This window comes from Pelophylax lessonae (genome assembly GCF_965119305.1).
Source record: "Pelophylax lessonae genome assembly, chromosome: 11".
NCBI classification, from domain to species: domain Eukaryota; kingdom Metazoa; phylum Chordata; class Amphibia; order Anura; family Ranidae; genus Pelophylax; species Pelophylax lessonae.
In genome coordinates, this window is record NC_138778.1 from 117,326,739 (window position 1) to 117,342,950 (window position 16,212).

Here is a 16,212-nt window from a genome sequence, read left to right on the forward strand (position 1 = left end):
AGGTCTGTCTCTGCAGAGTAAGCAGAGACAGACCTGTCATCCGCCTGCTCAGTGGGGATCGGCGGATCGATCCCAACTGAGTGAAACGGAGTCCACGGGGCGGAAAGCCCGTGTGAAAGGACCCTAATTGAAAAAGCTGAAGTCAGAGACTGGTTACAATGCACAGCTGCAAAAGATTCTGTGTGCACCAGTTTTAGCACATTTCCCCCATCATGTCTCATGCCAGTGTAGCGATACCCCCACATGAGCCGCTTGAATATTTGTACCTAGGTTTCTCACTGATAAATCCACAGCCAATCACAGGGTATTTTCACACAGCCAGGTGCACACACTCTTCCGCTCGTTATCTCCAATAACCAGTAAGGGATGTGTTTTTTATGTTTTATTTGGAGAACTTGGATGGGAGAAGGGATTTAGGAGGATACTCCAAAATAACTATTCACAATCAAGGACAACTTCTTCAATAAAACTGTGTAGCATACTTTCAGTAGCACTATGCAGCAGGCTTTACAAAATTAAGCAAGTCCCTTTGTAGTAGAAGGAATTTGGTGGACCTTGCTTCTTAAAGACAACAGCCAGTGCCCCCCTTTAGCTTACACTCAGTATACTGACTTCTAGCACAGAGAGGGGGATTTTAGCTACAACAGTCTCTAGGATCCCTTTATGGGGGTCTGTACTCACAGAGCTCTGGCCGCAGGTCAGCTTCATCTGTGATACCAGACTGGATCCGTGGGCATCCTCCCTCAGTCAGCTTGCAAGAGAACCATTGGATATAGCTTCAGTGTTTCAGGCCCTCAGGTCTCCCACCTAAGGCCACACAGCTTGTGCTGGAGAGAGGCAGCAGTCCCCTCCCCACCTGGACCTCTCTTTAGAGGTAGACTGGCTTCTGAGCCCATGTTGTCTTTAGATTTAAATACAGGTACCCAACATGCCTTGAGGCGCAAGTTGGCCAGGGCTGTACAGATATCCATGCTCCCATCTGCCAGGTTTCCATCCACTGTCTAATATTTTTTGTAGCTATTGGATCAGTTTGAAACCTCCAGACAGCATGAGCAGCACCAAAGCACACTGAGTAGCCTCTGCTAAACAATCACAGCTCTCTGTTAGGCAGACCACATATAAATTTGCCTAGCTGTCTCCCTGCTAGGCAGAGAAACCAAAAACTATATACGTTCACTCTAGCACCTACCTAGGAGGGCGCTACACCAGTTTTGTGCATTTTGTGTGTACCGCCATCTTCTTACTCAACGTACAGATCTCTTTTGGTCATCTGAGGAGCCAGTTGATGGGTCTTCTCCAATTTGTTGTTCCATTGTGTAGCTTTAATTTTGTGCAGAATGGCAGATTAACCAACCAGCCAATTTATAGTACTAAATAATTATATATGTATGTATACTTGGGCATTGCTGTCAGATGCTGGGTTTTACATTCCAAAGCCGTGGTGTTTAAATGCAGTGTAAATTGCAGCAAAAGACTAGGTTTAGTCTGCTTTCCATTCGACACAAACTGCACCCACATTGCACCACTGAAGTGCGGGGTATTCTGTTGACCTGAATTTGATGTGTATTTCAAATGCACGTCAAACACAGGAAAACAAAACCTATGCGTAAAAGCCAAAAAGCTAGAGAGCAATATCCCTTGTTCTTTGAAATAAACCCTACTGTTCACATTTATAGGTTTGCATATATTAAGTCTAGCAAGGCTGTTCAGTCTTCACTGTCTAGAGACTATTGTCTTCTAAGCTTGCCCATTCTGTCTTCAGCAATGTACACTTCCTCTTTATTCCACTGAGACGGCCATTATTAGCCACATTGTGAAGTAGCAGTCCTCTGTATGTTTCCTTCCTGGTGCTTATTGCCATTTCTCATGGCAGATATTGTCCATACATATGTTTTCCTGCTGCAATTAATCTTTCGTGGTCATACAACTTCCACGTTTTGATAAGGGTCCGCCTGCTTTATGGCAGTTTACAATTTATTCCTATACTGAACTGTTGCAACATTCACATTAAATTAAACATTTTAGGCCCCTTTGCCTTTTATACCAAGTAAAACGGATTATTATATTTTGAAAAAGTCTTTAATTCTGAGACTGTTAAAATAGAACAAACCATTATTTCAAATTGCTATGTATACTTTGTTTTAGGACTTTTTAGGGGTTTTTTTGTACAGCAAGCATAGACCACAGAAAAAAATGTGTAATTCTCTTTAAAGGGAATGAAAAACTTAGGACCTTAAAACAAATCTGTGTTTGTTTATGCAGAACATAGTAAGAGGATCTCTTTAATGCTTTGCTACCCAGCAGTATATAATAGTGTTTAAGCCGACCCGAATATAAGCCGAAGCACCTAATTTTACTACGAAAAACTGGGAAAACGTATTTACTCGAGTATAAGCCTAGGGTGAGAAATGCAGCAGCTACTGGTAAATTTCAAAAATAAAAATAGATACCAGAGGCTGCGGGCATGGTACAGGAGAGGAAGAAGCTGCGGGCATGGTGCAAGAGATGCAGGGGCTGCGGACATGGTGCAGGAGATGCAGGGGCTGCTGACATAGTGCAGGGGCTGCGGGCATGGTGCAGGAGATGCAGGGGCTGCGGGCATGGTGCAGGAGCTGCGGACATGGTGCAAGAGATGCAGGGGCTGCGGGCATGGTGCAGGAGATGCAGGACTGCGGGCATGGTGCAGGAGATGCTGGACTGCTGGCATGGTGCAAGAGATGCAGAGGCTGCGGACATGGTGCAGGAGATGCAGGGGCTGCAGGCATGGTGCTGGGGCTGCAGAGGCTGCAGGCATGGTGCAGGAGATGCAGAGGCTGCAGGCATGGCACAGGAGATGCAGAGGCTGCAGGCATGGCGAAGGAGATGCAGGCCTGTGGCCATGGCATAGGAGATGCAGGGCTGCGGGCATGGCGCAGGAGATGCAGGGCTGCGGGCATGGTGCAGGAGATGCAGGGCTGCGGGCATGGCGCAGGAGATGCAGGGCTGAGGGCATAATGCAGGATATGCAGAGGCTGCGCAGGGGTCTTACTTACCCATCCCTGAGACGCCTTACATTTAAAAATGGCACTGCCTGGCGCCACAAGTCATTGCGCATATGCTGTCTGCCCGAGAATGGCCAAGTGCGTACGGGCTTTTCCAAGTGACGGCGGCGCATGTGTAGTGTACATGTCGGGCCGGCCGTCGCTGACGTTTGGTCAGCCCCAGGGAGAACAGGTAAGTGGGACCCTCACTCGAGTATAAGCTAAGGGGGGGGGCTTTTTCAGCATAAAAAATGTGCCGAAAAAGTCAGCTTATACTCGAGTATATACGGTAATCAAATTTGCTCTGCTCTCCCATTGCTTAGCCACTGCGAGCAAAAAAAAAAAAAAAAACTTCAGGTCTAGTGGAGCATGTTTTCTTTAAGCTGTGATGGCTGTAAACGTACTTAAAATGGAACTATAATCACCTGACCTCCAACAATGTAGAGTCGTCAGTGCCTTTGACTTCACCCAGTCCTCTTCTGGGTTGTGGATGGGATTTACATACAGAAAAGCCAAACGAAAACCACCATTAACACAGTGGGCTAAAGAAAAACAATCATGGACTGTGGATGACTGGATGAAAATGATATTAAGTGATGGATCACCAGTCTGCATTGGGCAGGGTAATGATGTTGGAACGTTTTTGTTGGTGCAGTTCCAATGAAATGTATGAAGATGACTGCCTGAAGAAAACATGCACATTTTCACAATCATTGATGATATGGGGTTGCACGTCAGGTAAAGGTACGAAGGAGATGAAAGGTTTGGTGATGACATTATTTTTAAGGATGATAATGAATTTTGCCATAGGGCAAAAGCCGTGAAAACTTTCCTTCAAGAAAGACATATAATGTCAATGGCATGGACTGCAACTTGTCCGGACCTCAATCCATTTAAAAACTATGGTGAAAATTAAAAAAAATGGTCAATTTTAACATTCTGACAGGGGCTGCCAATGAATATCCAGGTTGTGGCAGCTGCCAATGAATCTCCAGGTTGTGGCCAACAGGTAATAGAATTATTAGAACAGACAAGTAATATATAGGATGTGTACAGTCCTGTAGAGCAACTTCAGACACTAATTACGTGAGGCTGCGTTATTTGACTAGCTATACACATTGAATATGATAGCTTGCATGGAGCAACTGCATTTTATTCAACTAGATTTTCTTTTTATAAATTGCACTCAATAAGATTGTCTACAGATCAAAAAAAAAAACTGTGGACAACAAACACCAGAGATCCTGCAGAGCCCAGGACTGGCATACATACCCCATAGATTTATAGAACTCTCCATCCCTGGCCAACTGCTGGATGCCATCGCTAAGGCATTATAACCGTTAACTTCTCCTTTCCAAAGTTACATATTTACATAGGTTGAAAAAAGTCCATTTGGCTCAACCAATCAAAAAACAGTAAAGAAAACTTAACCATACAATCCCATATACACAATCCTTTACCTGCAGTTGATCCAGAAGAAGGCGGAAAACCCCAACAAAGCATGATTCAATTTGCTACAGCAGGGGAAAAAAATGTCTTCCTGATCCCCCGAGAGGCAATCCGATATTCCCTGGATCAACTTTACCCATAAATATTAGTACCCATTTATATTGTGTACACCTAGGAAAGAATCCAGGCCTTTTTCAAAGCATTCTAGTGAGCTAGCCAGAACCACCTCTGGAGGGAATCTATTCCACATTTTCACAGCTCTTACGGTGAAGAAACCTTTCCATATGTCAAGACAAAATCTGTTTTCCTCTAAAAGTAAACAGTGCCCCCTTGTCCTCTGTGTTGACCTTAAAGTGAATAACTCAACACCAAGTTCACTATATGGACCTCTTATGTATTTATACATGCTGATCATATCCCCCCTTAATCTCCTCTTCTCGAGAGAATAAATTCAGTTCCTCTAATCTTTCCTCATAGCTGAGCTCCTCCATGCCTCTTATTAGTTTGGTTGCCCTTCTCTGCACTTTCTCCAGTTCCCCGTTATCCTTTTTGAGGAACTGGTGCCCAAAACCAAACTGCATATTCCAGATGAGGTCTTACTAATGATTTTGTACTGGGGCAAAATAATATCTCTCTCTCTCTGGACTGGAGTCCATGCCTCTGTGAATACAAGAAAGGACTTTGCTTGCTTTGCTGCAAGGGGTCATTTTTCTGCCAGGGGTTGGGCTTTAACCATTTAAGCCCCAGCCCTATTTCGGACACTTTATGTTCACAAGTTAAAATCAGTATTTTTTCCTAGAAAACTACTTAGAACCCCCAAACAGTGGTATTTGCACAGCGGTCTTTAAAACGCCATTTTTTTGGAAAAATTTCGAAAAATCACATTTCACTGCATTTAAAAAATACTAAACAGTAAAAGTTAGCCCATTTATGTTTTGTATATTGTGAAAGATGATGTCACGCCGAGTAAATAGATACCCAACATGTTACGGTTTAAAATTGCGCCCCCCCATGGGATGGCGACAAACGACGGTCAATAGAGATCTCAATCAGCGACGCTTTAAATTTATTTAACGGTTACCAGTTAGCTCTTTTTTTTTAATTATTGCCCACGCTCTGGCGATACCTAACGTGTGGTTTGAACAGCGATTTCATTCGTGGCTCGACTTCCGTATATGTTTTTTTTGTGCGCGAGCTAACGGTGACGAGGCGGCTAAATTTTTTTATTTTTTTTCCTATTTATTTTATTTATTTTTTTTAACTTTATTATTACAGGTTTTTAAAAAAAAATAAAAATCTGATCACTTTTATTGCTGTCACAAGCAATGTAAACATCCCTTGTGACACCAATATGTAGTGACAGGTACTCTTTATGGAGGGATCGAGGGTCTAAAAGACCCTAGACCCCTCCACTACACTTCCATGTATGCAAAACGCCAAAAACAGCGTTTTTGCATACAGCCGTTTTTAAAATTTGCCGCTTTTTGCAGCACAGTAACCCAGAAGTGACGTCATGGACGCCGCCTCCGTTTTACGTCATCTGAGACCCGATCAAAACCGTTTCCGGCATTGATCGGGACTCCATCCAGCCGGCGAACGTGCCGGCTGGGTGCTCGGGGCTCCCAGTGGGATGGGAGCCCCGAGCAAAGTCACGGAAGGCGGCGGGAGGGGGGGGGGGACGTCCCCTCCCGCTCACCCGGGTAACGATCGAGCGGCTCCCGAGCCGCATCGGCCATTACCGACGGAAAGCCGACCGTTGGCTGTTAACCACGGTACCGGGATGATGCCTCTAGCTAGAGGCATCACCCCGGTATACCCCCGCAAAGTCTGCCGACGTATATATACGTCGATATGCGGTAAGTGGTTAAAGGTGACAGCACATTCAGATGTTTGTCTCACTCTGCTTGCTCCTTCTATAATCATGCTTGTTGTAATGCAGCTTAACACATTGTTTGTGCTGTTTCTCACTTCTTGTCTAAACTTTGCTATACAGTTGTGCTCATAAGTTTACAAACCCTGGCAGAATTTGATTTCTTGCCTATTTTTCAGAGAATGTGAATGATAACACAAAAACCTTTCTTTCACTCATGGTTAGTGTTTGTCTGAAGCCATTTATTATCATTCAACTGTGTTTACTCTTTATATATCAAAATGACAACAGAAACTACCCAAATGACCCTGACCAAAAGTTTACATACAACAGTTCTTAATACCTTGTATTGCCCTCTTTAACATCAATGACCGCTTGAAGTATTTTGTGGTATTTGTGGGTGAGGCTCTTTATCTTCTCAGATGGTAAAGCTGCCCATTCTTCCTGGCAAAAAGCATCTGGTTCCTGTAAATTCTTGGGCTGTCTTGCATGGATTGCACATTTGAGATCTTCCCAGAGTGGCTCAATGATATTGAGGTCAGGAGACTGAGATAGCCACTCCAGAACCTTCACTTTATTCTGCTGTAGCCAATGACTGGTTGATCTGGCCTTGTGTTTAGCATCATTGTCATGTTGGAATGTCCAAGTACATTCCATGCACAGCTTCTGGGCTGATGGATGCAAATTTTCCTCCAGTATTTTTTGATAACATACTGCATTTTGCTATCAATTCTGACCAAATTTCCTGTGCCTTTGTAGCTCACACATCCCCAAAACATCAGCAATCCACCTCAATGTTTCACAGTAGGAATGGTGTACCTTTCATCATAGGTCTTGTTGACTCCTCTCCAAATGTAGCGTTTATGGTTGTGGCCAAAAAGCTCATCACTCCAAATGATTTTGGTCCAGAAGGTTTGAGGCTTGTCTCTGTGCTGTTTGGTGCATTGTAAGCGGGATACTTTGTGGCATTTGTGTAGTAATGGATTTCTTCTGGCGACTGGGCCATGCAGCCCATCTTTCTTCAAGTGGCTCTTTATTGTGCATCTTGAAACAGCCACACCACATGTTTTCAGAGAGTCATGTATTTCGCCTGAAGTTATTTGTGGGTTTTTCTGTGCATCCCGAACAATTTTCCTGGCAGTTGTGGCTGAAATTTTAGTTGGTCTACCTGACCGTGGTTTGATTTCAACAGAACCCCTCATTTTCCACTTCTTGATTAACTTTGAACACTGCTGATTGGCAGTCTTAATTCCTTGGATATCTTTTGTTATCCCTTTCCTGTTTTATACAGTTCAACTACCTTTGCCCCCAGATCCTTTGACAATTCTTTTGCTTTCCCCATGACTCCGAATCCAGAAACGTCAGTGCAGCACTGGATGAAAGATGCAAGGGTCTGCCAGGAGTCCAGAAACTCACTGACCTTTTATACACACACACTAATTACAAGCAAACAGATCACAGGTGAGGATGGTTACCTTTTAACAGCCATTCAAATCCCTTTGTGTCAACTTGTGTGCATGTTATCAGACCAAAATCACCAGGGTATGTAAACTTTTGATCAGGGTCATTTGGGTAGTTTCTGTTGTCATTATGATTTAAAAAGAGTAAACACAGTTGATTGATGATAATAAATGGTTTTAGCCAAACCATAACCGTGAGTGAAAGAAAAGTTTTTGTGTCATCATTCATATTCTCGAAAAAATGGCCAAGAAATCAAATTCTGCCAGGGTATGTAAACTTATGAGCACAACTGTAGATGAGATAGCAAGAGGCCAATACCAAGTCAAATTCAGATACTTACACAGCTTGTATTAAAAATAAGTTTAAAGTGATTTGTAAACTTAAGTTTTTTTTTTTTTTTGAAAAATAACAATAAACTTACCTGCTCTGGGCAATGGAATTGCGAGGAACAGCCCTGATCCTCCACTTCTCAGGTCCCCTGCCAGTGCTCCTTGTTCCTTTTCTCAGTGTGCCACCATTGGAAGCCGCTTCCTATTGTGGCTCCCGCTGCTTCCGCAAAGCCTATGAGACCAGGAAGTGAGAGGAGAGAGCTGCTGCAGATGGCCACAGTGCTGGATTGAGTGACGACTTGTTTAAAAAGGGGTGAGGGGGCAATTCTTTTACCTTCCTCTTTTTTAATGTTTATCTGTGTTTTTTTTTAACCACTTCCGGAAGGATTTGCCCCCTTAATGACCAGGACATTTTTTTTTTCGATTCGGCACTGCGTTACTTTAACAGACAATTGCGCGGTTATGTGACGCTGTACCTAAAAAAAAATTGATGTCCTTTTTTTCCCACAAATAGAGCTTTCATTTGGTGGTATTTGATCACCTCTGCGATTTAAATTTTCTGTGCTATAAACAAAAAAAGCAACAATTTTGAAAAAAAGGCGCTCTGTGATCATTCCAGAGAGAAGAACGGTCAGCTGTGTTTACAACAGCTGACCGTCCTCTCTCAGGAGGGAATGATCACGGATGCCGGTGGCAATCGGAGCCGCCGGCTCGTGCATCGGAGTATCTCTGCGGAGTGGTGGCGGGAGCGGGCCGCCGGCAGCGCGCATTCTCCCCCTAGCTGCAGACGTGCCACCGACCTAGAGCTAAGTCAGTTCGCACAGGAGGGCCAGAATGCCACAGTAAATCTGCGGCAGGCGGTCCTTAAGTGGTTAAATAACAAACATGTTATACTTGTGTGCTCTGTGCAGTGGTTTTGCACAGAGTAGCCTGAATCCTCCTCTTCTTGGGTCCCCCAGCAGCGCTCCTGGCCCCTCCCCTCTGCCAATTACCCCCAGAGCAAGCAGCTTGCTCTTTTACCGGCCGCAGCTCTGCATGTCCATTTACACACAAAGCCACAGCTCGGCCCCTTCCCTCCCTATCCTCATTGACTTACTGGCTCTGATTGACAGTAGCAGGAGCCAATTGCTGAAATTAATCTTTTACATTGTAAATGTTTACCCAGTATATTAATACAATAATACATTAGTAGGACAGAATAAAAAAAATCTGCATGTAATAAATCATAATGGGCTAGAAAACAAGTTGGATGTTCTGTTACTTTCTAAAAGGCGACACCATTAGTTAAAATATTATATGATATACTGCTGATTAGAAAACTTGTCAATTATCTGTGATATCAAGAGACAGGCTTGTCCTGGTTTTCAGTGACCATCATTCATGGTACCTGGGATCCTTCCTTCACTGCGTTACTGATACTTATTTGTTAATGTCACTGTGGCTTTTTTGAAGTAATGGTAATTGGTGGGCATCATTTCAAATGGAAAAATAATTGTCATAACTTGCTTTATAATGTGCCTTGGCTAGTGCTTTTAGTAATAGACAAATAATGGACATAGTTTCAGCAAAAGTCCCTGGAAGCTATATTTAAATGTTTACATCTATATTTTGTGTAATACTGGGTCTGCCTAGGTCTTGGTATTACAATACTGGCATGAAGCAGGATAAGCCCCTGTATAGATTCTTGCTTTACCCGTGGGAAACTTCTCTTGCCTATGCTTCAAGGGTTGCTTTCCTTGTTCAAAGGATGTGACTTTTCTAAAATGGATATCCCATTGAAGATCATGCAAACCAGCCACTGATTTCACCTGCCTGTAGGGAGCAAAGAACGTGCCCAAAGGTTGAGTAAACTGCATTAACCTGCTACAAATGTGAATTGGTTGACACCTAATAATGTGACTACTTTTATACGGTGCATGGGGTATATCACGGATTAAACCACACTGCAAACATTTTAGAAGTTTGGTTGGGGTAATTTCATTCTGCTGCATCATTCATGGAGCAGGGGTTCTCGCCAACTTCCCAGCTGGCAGCAGGGTTCTTGGTGACCAACCAAGGGGCAAACCAAAACTTAATGTAGAATGCCAGGATCAGAGAACTAATGGTGGAGGGTTTACTCCTAGGATCTAAATAACAGTCAGATCTTCTGTATCTGTGGCACGCATGAGCTCCCCGATAGGTCTTCACAAGGAATTAAGTGGGAAGTTTGGAGGTTTTATTTCTTGAAAGACGCTTATCTTGTCTCATAATTCTTGCATAAAAAATGAACTGAGAGTTTCTTTAATTTTCTTTTTATAAAATACATATAGAGAACATATAGTAAACTTCTATTCTGTTTTTTTTTTTTTTTTTTTTTTTTTAGGGATGGGTTTTCATGAAGACCTCCATCGGATTGGTGCCAAAGAAGGACTCAAGGGTAGGAAGCTTCAGAAAGCCATGGAAAGCTTTGCCTGGAACATTACTGTGCTAAAGGTATGTACAGAGAGATTCCTGTCTTCCACTATGTGGTTGATTTCTGCCATCTACTGATGAAATAAGAAAGTGCAGTGATCCATCTATGACTTGTCTGTTTTAATCCATGAGAAACTACAGTTCATTTTCAGTGAGTACGTATTTTAAGATACGATTATAATGTTTACCGTGTCATGTTTAATGGGACTTTCAAAATTATACAATGTTTTACTCTTCCAGAGAATATTCCAATTTTTTTTTTAAAGACTTCTGAAGATCAGATTTTTTTCCTTCTTCTGCTATCCAGTATGAGCAGTGTATAGCTGATCCAAATATGGAAAAATTGGATAGTTTATGGAGATTTTCAGTTTTTTTTTTTCTAATGGCTAAACTAGATGGACTTTTTTCAACCTGACTATGTAACTATGTATGGGTTAGAGGAAGGAACCATGGCCTAAGCAGGGAAATCATGCATTCTACACTCCTGGAAGTTTCGAATGGCAAAAAGGCTTACTGAGGTTTTAGTGCTGGAAGGGATGGGAGGTAGGAGACAATGGCCATTGGAGAGGTGTGTATACTGTGTCTTCTTTCGCAGGGGACCAGTTTGTACCAAAATTTAGTGCGATAGTTGCTCTAAATTCAGCTCTCTGCATCTTAGCAACTGACTTGGGTAGGTAGTCACATTCCCATTCCACTCACCATGTTAATCACTTGCTATCTATCTTCTTGCAAAATGTACAAGCCAGCAGCTAAATGTCTTGCTTTCTGTAAACTATAGGCAAAACAGTTTTTTTTAATTTTGGATAGTTATAACCCGTTAGATTTTTATTCACCCTGTGTCCCATTGCGGAGATATACCATCACTTCCTGTCCTATAGCCAAACAGGAAGTGAAAGGAAATCCCTGCAAATTAAGAGAATTCCTTGAGGACCCCCAGGTCACTAGAACTACTGTCCCCATTGGACGATTTCCCCTCTATTACTTTTGAGGGGACAACCCAAAATGTATGATTTTTCTTTTACTTTCACTTTTAATGATAATAGTAAATAGGAAAGATAGAGAGGGCGAATCTCCTTAACAGGGGCACAGACAGGGATAAAAACCACACTTGTTCTAATCCCTCTCCACTCTATCCAAAACTAGAAAAAAAAAAAAGTTTTGCTTTTAGTTATACTTTAACAAGTGGTATGGCATCTATAGAAAGTCTATAGGAAACCAAGTTCATTCAATTTAACCTGGTATTTCTAGGTCAGGAGACCATATTTTTTTTTTACAAAGGATTATGGGAACTTTGATTAGTTATTTTAACATATTTACCTGCTTTTTAATTCTTTACGAGAACATATTTTATAATGTATGACTTTGTATTTATGATTATATAGGAGCCACTACTCTTACTTAGTAGGTATGCTTGCAAAATTTTCTTATGGAAATGCCGGTTTCCTGGCTTTCTGTGTCATAAAACACTTTTGTCACTAACTTGGTACACAAACATGTAACAAAAAAATTTGGAGGGAAGCCACAACTTCTAATAGATGTACTGGTTTCCATATAGGTGGCTCCGAAGTATTTAAAGCAAGGTAATATTCAAAAAGAGAGGTCAACAATGGTAGCCCACATATATTGTCATTATAATTTTCTTTTTTATAGTGGATCTAAATTTTGAGTCTAGGTCCATTTTAGAAAATACTGAGCTGTTTAGGGAGGAAAGGTGGGGTTGAGGGGGTCCAACATCATAATTAAAAAAAAAAAAAAAGACTGCCTGCTTGTAAAGAAACATCCTGTGATTCCAGTTCTGCAACGTATATCTTAAGATAGTGTGGCTTAACAGACAAACATGATGAGGGTGAGGTTAGTAAACTCAAGTCCATACGAACTGCTCTTGTTTGAGACAAAAATAATCAAAGGATTCTAAATAGATGTTGCAAATCTGTATGAAAAAAGGTTTTCCAAATCTTCAGATCATGCATAAAGCCAAATCTGGTGATACCATTGATAAGCAAGTTTCAGCCTTAGCTCTGGATAGAAGTGCAAATATATAAAGAATAACACCGCACTAACAGACCAGAATCAAAAAAGCTGCCAGCAGTACAATCGACAAAGAAATAGTGTACAAATAAGGTATAAAAACATGCAGCGCTGGAAAACATATATATAGATATTGATCATATATTTAAACTCGTGAAAAAATAAAGTTCATAAAACAGTCCACAAAGTTGAAGTGGGAAGATCCAAAAGCAAATACACATTCCCATAAAGTGCTTAGGGGAAGATACTGGAAACCAGGTGGAAAGCCAAGGATGTTCAGATGCCAGTGGTCACCAATATGACAAACCCACCACCACGCTTGGAGATATTTATGCTTACCAGAAGTAGTCGACCCCGGTACTGTATATTAAATTGGTCATACAAGCAGGGATAATCACCAGCGATGTAGAGACCATGATAGCTTAGGAATCTTCAGTCGAGATGTATCACCACACTTCTGGTGGGGTTGAGCTTCTCCTTAGATGAACTATGTCTCAAGGTTTGAGCCTATAGAGCAGTGGTTCTCAACTCCTGTCCTCAGGACCCACCAACAGGCCAGGTTTGCAAGATAACTAAAATACATCACAGGCAGTGTTGGGCATGTAACTTAAAAAAAGTAATTAGTTATAGTTACTTCTCACAAAAAGTAACTGAGTTAGTCCCTGAGTTACATCAGTAAAAAAGTAACTGTACTTTAAAAAAAATTCACATGTGCTTTGTTCTGTGAAGAGCAGTCAGCATTTGTATTATTATTTAACTCCTTAACGCTGGCCTTATGTTAGCACAGCGATGGCCTTAACACCAAGAAGGCCCATACATGCTTATAGCCGGCGTCACTGTTTTGTGCTGGGAACGGACTCACAGGGCTCCCCCCTGCACTATGATCACACTGTCACCAACAGGCTCTCGATTACTTGATCACATGACCGAGACGCCAATGAAAGGCCTTGAAGGTTACCAACTTTTAAAGCGCTGGCTCGAAAAGGTTAATGAATATTGGCCCGCATGAAATTTTTTTTTTTATAGAACTGCTGGGGGGTTTACCTTTAAAAAGCCCTAAAACTGCGATGGAAAAGTTAAAAAAATATGTATTCGACCTGAAGCGGTTAGAGTATCTTCCCAGCATGGAAGGATGTTAGTCATTTCCGCCTAGCCCTGAGCTCAGCGGTGCAGGATGGCGCGGTGATAGATCAGACCCCGCTGTCACACTACAGAAAAGATGCATTGAGGGCCACGAGCTGACTTTTCAGGCTCATCGCTGTTCTCTTCCTGTGCTGTAATACTCTATGTACCGTGCTGAGCCAATCACGGCAAGCAGTGTATTCTATTAATGCATACAAAGCCTGCTCGGATTGGCTGAGTCAGACAACCTTTGCCAATCTGAGCAGGCTTTGTATGCTTTAATAGAATTTTACCGCTTCCCGTGATTGGCTCAGCGTGGTACATAGAGTATTACAGCATAGGGAGACCGGCATGTTCTGTAAATAGCCGAAGCTTCTGTATACACATCCAGCGGGCTTAAATACAGAAGTAACGCAGAAGTAAGGCCGCATTTTTATTGGCAGGAACGGCATTACTACCAGGGAAACAGTCATTCATTTGATTACTAGTTACTGTAAAAAGTAACGCCAGTAGTAACGCCGTTTACTTATAACACCGTTATTCCCATCACTGATCACAGGTGAAATCATTTTCTGATCAGTGTTTGAAGTATTGTAGACTGCATCTCCCCAAGGTAATATATAAAATCCGACCTGTTAGTGGGTCCTGAGGACAGGAGTTGAGAACTACTGCTATAGAGGAATGAAGGCTGAAGGTATTACAGCTAAGTGGTTAGCACTTCCACTTAGCTGTAGTACCTTCAGCCTTCATTCCGCTAGTGATCATCCCTGCTTGTATGACCCATTTACTATACAGTACCGGGGTCCGCTACTTCTGGTAAGCGTAAATATCTCCACCTGTGGTGGTGGGCTTTCACATTGGTGACCACTGGCATCTGAACACCCTTGGCTTTCTACCTGGTTTCCAGTATCTTCCCCTAAGCACTTCATGGGAATGTGGATTTGCTTTTGGATCTTCCCACTTCAGTTTTGTGGACTGTTTTATAAACTTTATTTTTTCACGAGTTTAAATATATGATCAATATCTATCATATATATATATATATATATATATATATATATATATATATATATATATATATATATAAATATAAATGTGTGTGTTTTCCAGCGCTGCACTTTTTTATACTTTATTAGCTCTGGATAGGTCAATGGTTTTCCCCCTAAAGTGCCTCTACTGGTAGTCAGACGATTTCGGCTGTCTTAAAGTGGTAGTAAACCTATCATGTCAATATTTCGCAAGCCTTACCAAGCATTGAAACTGATTGCTAGGATTACATCATCGGCGCATGCGCATTTGTGCCGCTTTTTCTGGCTCTCTCTTCATGCTTTAAGTCCTGTATTTACATGCAGGGGCTATGTCATTTTCCTTGTCTGACAGCTGCTCTGGGATCCCATGAGACTCAGTGCTGGTCGGCTCTGATTTGCGGGACACACTTGTTACAGTGATCCCGCAATGAAAACTAGGCTTAGCTGGACAATTACTGCGTATGTGGGAGATTACAGTCTGGGGAGAGAAAGAAAGGGCAGAAGTCAGACACTATTTGGATGCAGAAAACAACAGTTAGGATGTAGGTGACTGAATCCGGAAAGATTGGGAACAAATAAAGAAAATAATAGTAAGAAACATGCGGTGGGGCTACAAATTACGGCGCGATTGTTTAAAATGATTTAATACTACTCCTTCTTTGTACATTTGGGTGGGGAGGTTCGGTGTTTACTACTGCTTTAAAGTGTTACTAAACCCAGGACCCTGTTTTTACTATATCTAGAACAGTGATGGCAAACCGTGGCACCCCAGATGTTTTGGAACTACATTTCCCATGATGCTCATGCACTCTGTAGTGTAGATGAACATCATGAGAAATGTAGTTCCAAAACATCGGGGGTGCCAAGGTTCGCCATCACTGATCTAGAACATTAAAATGCATTAGTTTTAGTAAATCTAAACTGATAAATACCTTTTCTCATTAGCAGTATACAGCAGTCTTGTGACTTCTAGCAGTGTCCAGAAGAGCACTGGTTAAAGCTTGTAGGAGAAGTTTAAATTCTCCCCAATGAGGCTGCAGGACCCCTGACCCTCTGTCTGGATAATGCTGATTGGCCCTGTGCTGATCACATGCACTCTCCCAAGAAAAAGAAAAACTCTCTAGCAATACACACCATACTGAGCAAGTGCAGCTTGCCCTTAAGGCTTTGTTCTATCAGCAGATGGTTTGAAGACTGTGGAAGAAGGGGAGGATCTGTGAAGACAGGCCCAAACAGCCCTTCTACACAATGCACAGGATTAACCTCTTAGGTTCTACAGTATAACATGCATGCTTTACTACAGAGACAGACTGATTTTACTGTTGTGGATTTAGTAACACTTTAATGAAACTGGAGTAGTCTTGTTTGGAATGGAGTCCTTCAATTATCTCAATAATACATAGATCTGTTCCCTGATAAAAAAATTGTTGTTCTAATGTGCATATCCAGGAAAA

General features: G+C 42.0%; 1 protein-coding gene across 1 annotated transcript in view; it reads left to right on the forward strand.

Moving 5' to 3' along the window:
- LOC309566330 (inactive phospholipase C-like protein 2) overlaps nucleotides 1-16,212 on the forward strand; it is a 387,613-nt gene that overhangs the window by 348,190 nt on the left and 23,211 nt on the right. The window contains exon 5 of the mRNA XM_082271442.1: nucleotides 10,492-10,601. Within this exon, the coding sequence (XP_082127568.1) occupies nucleotides 10,492-10,601 (110 nt within the window). The remainder of the gene's footprint in view (nucleotides 1-10,491; nucleotides 10,602-16,212) is intronic.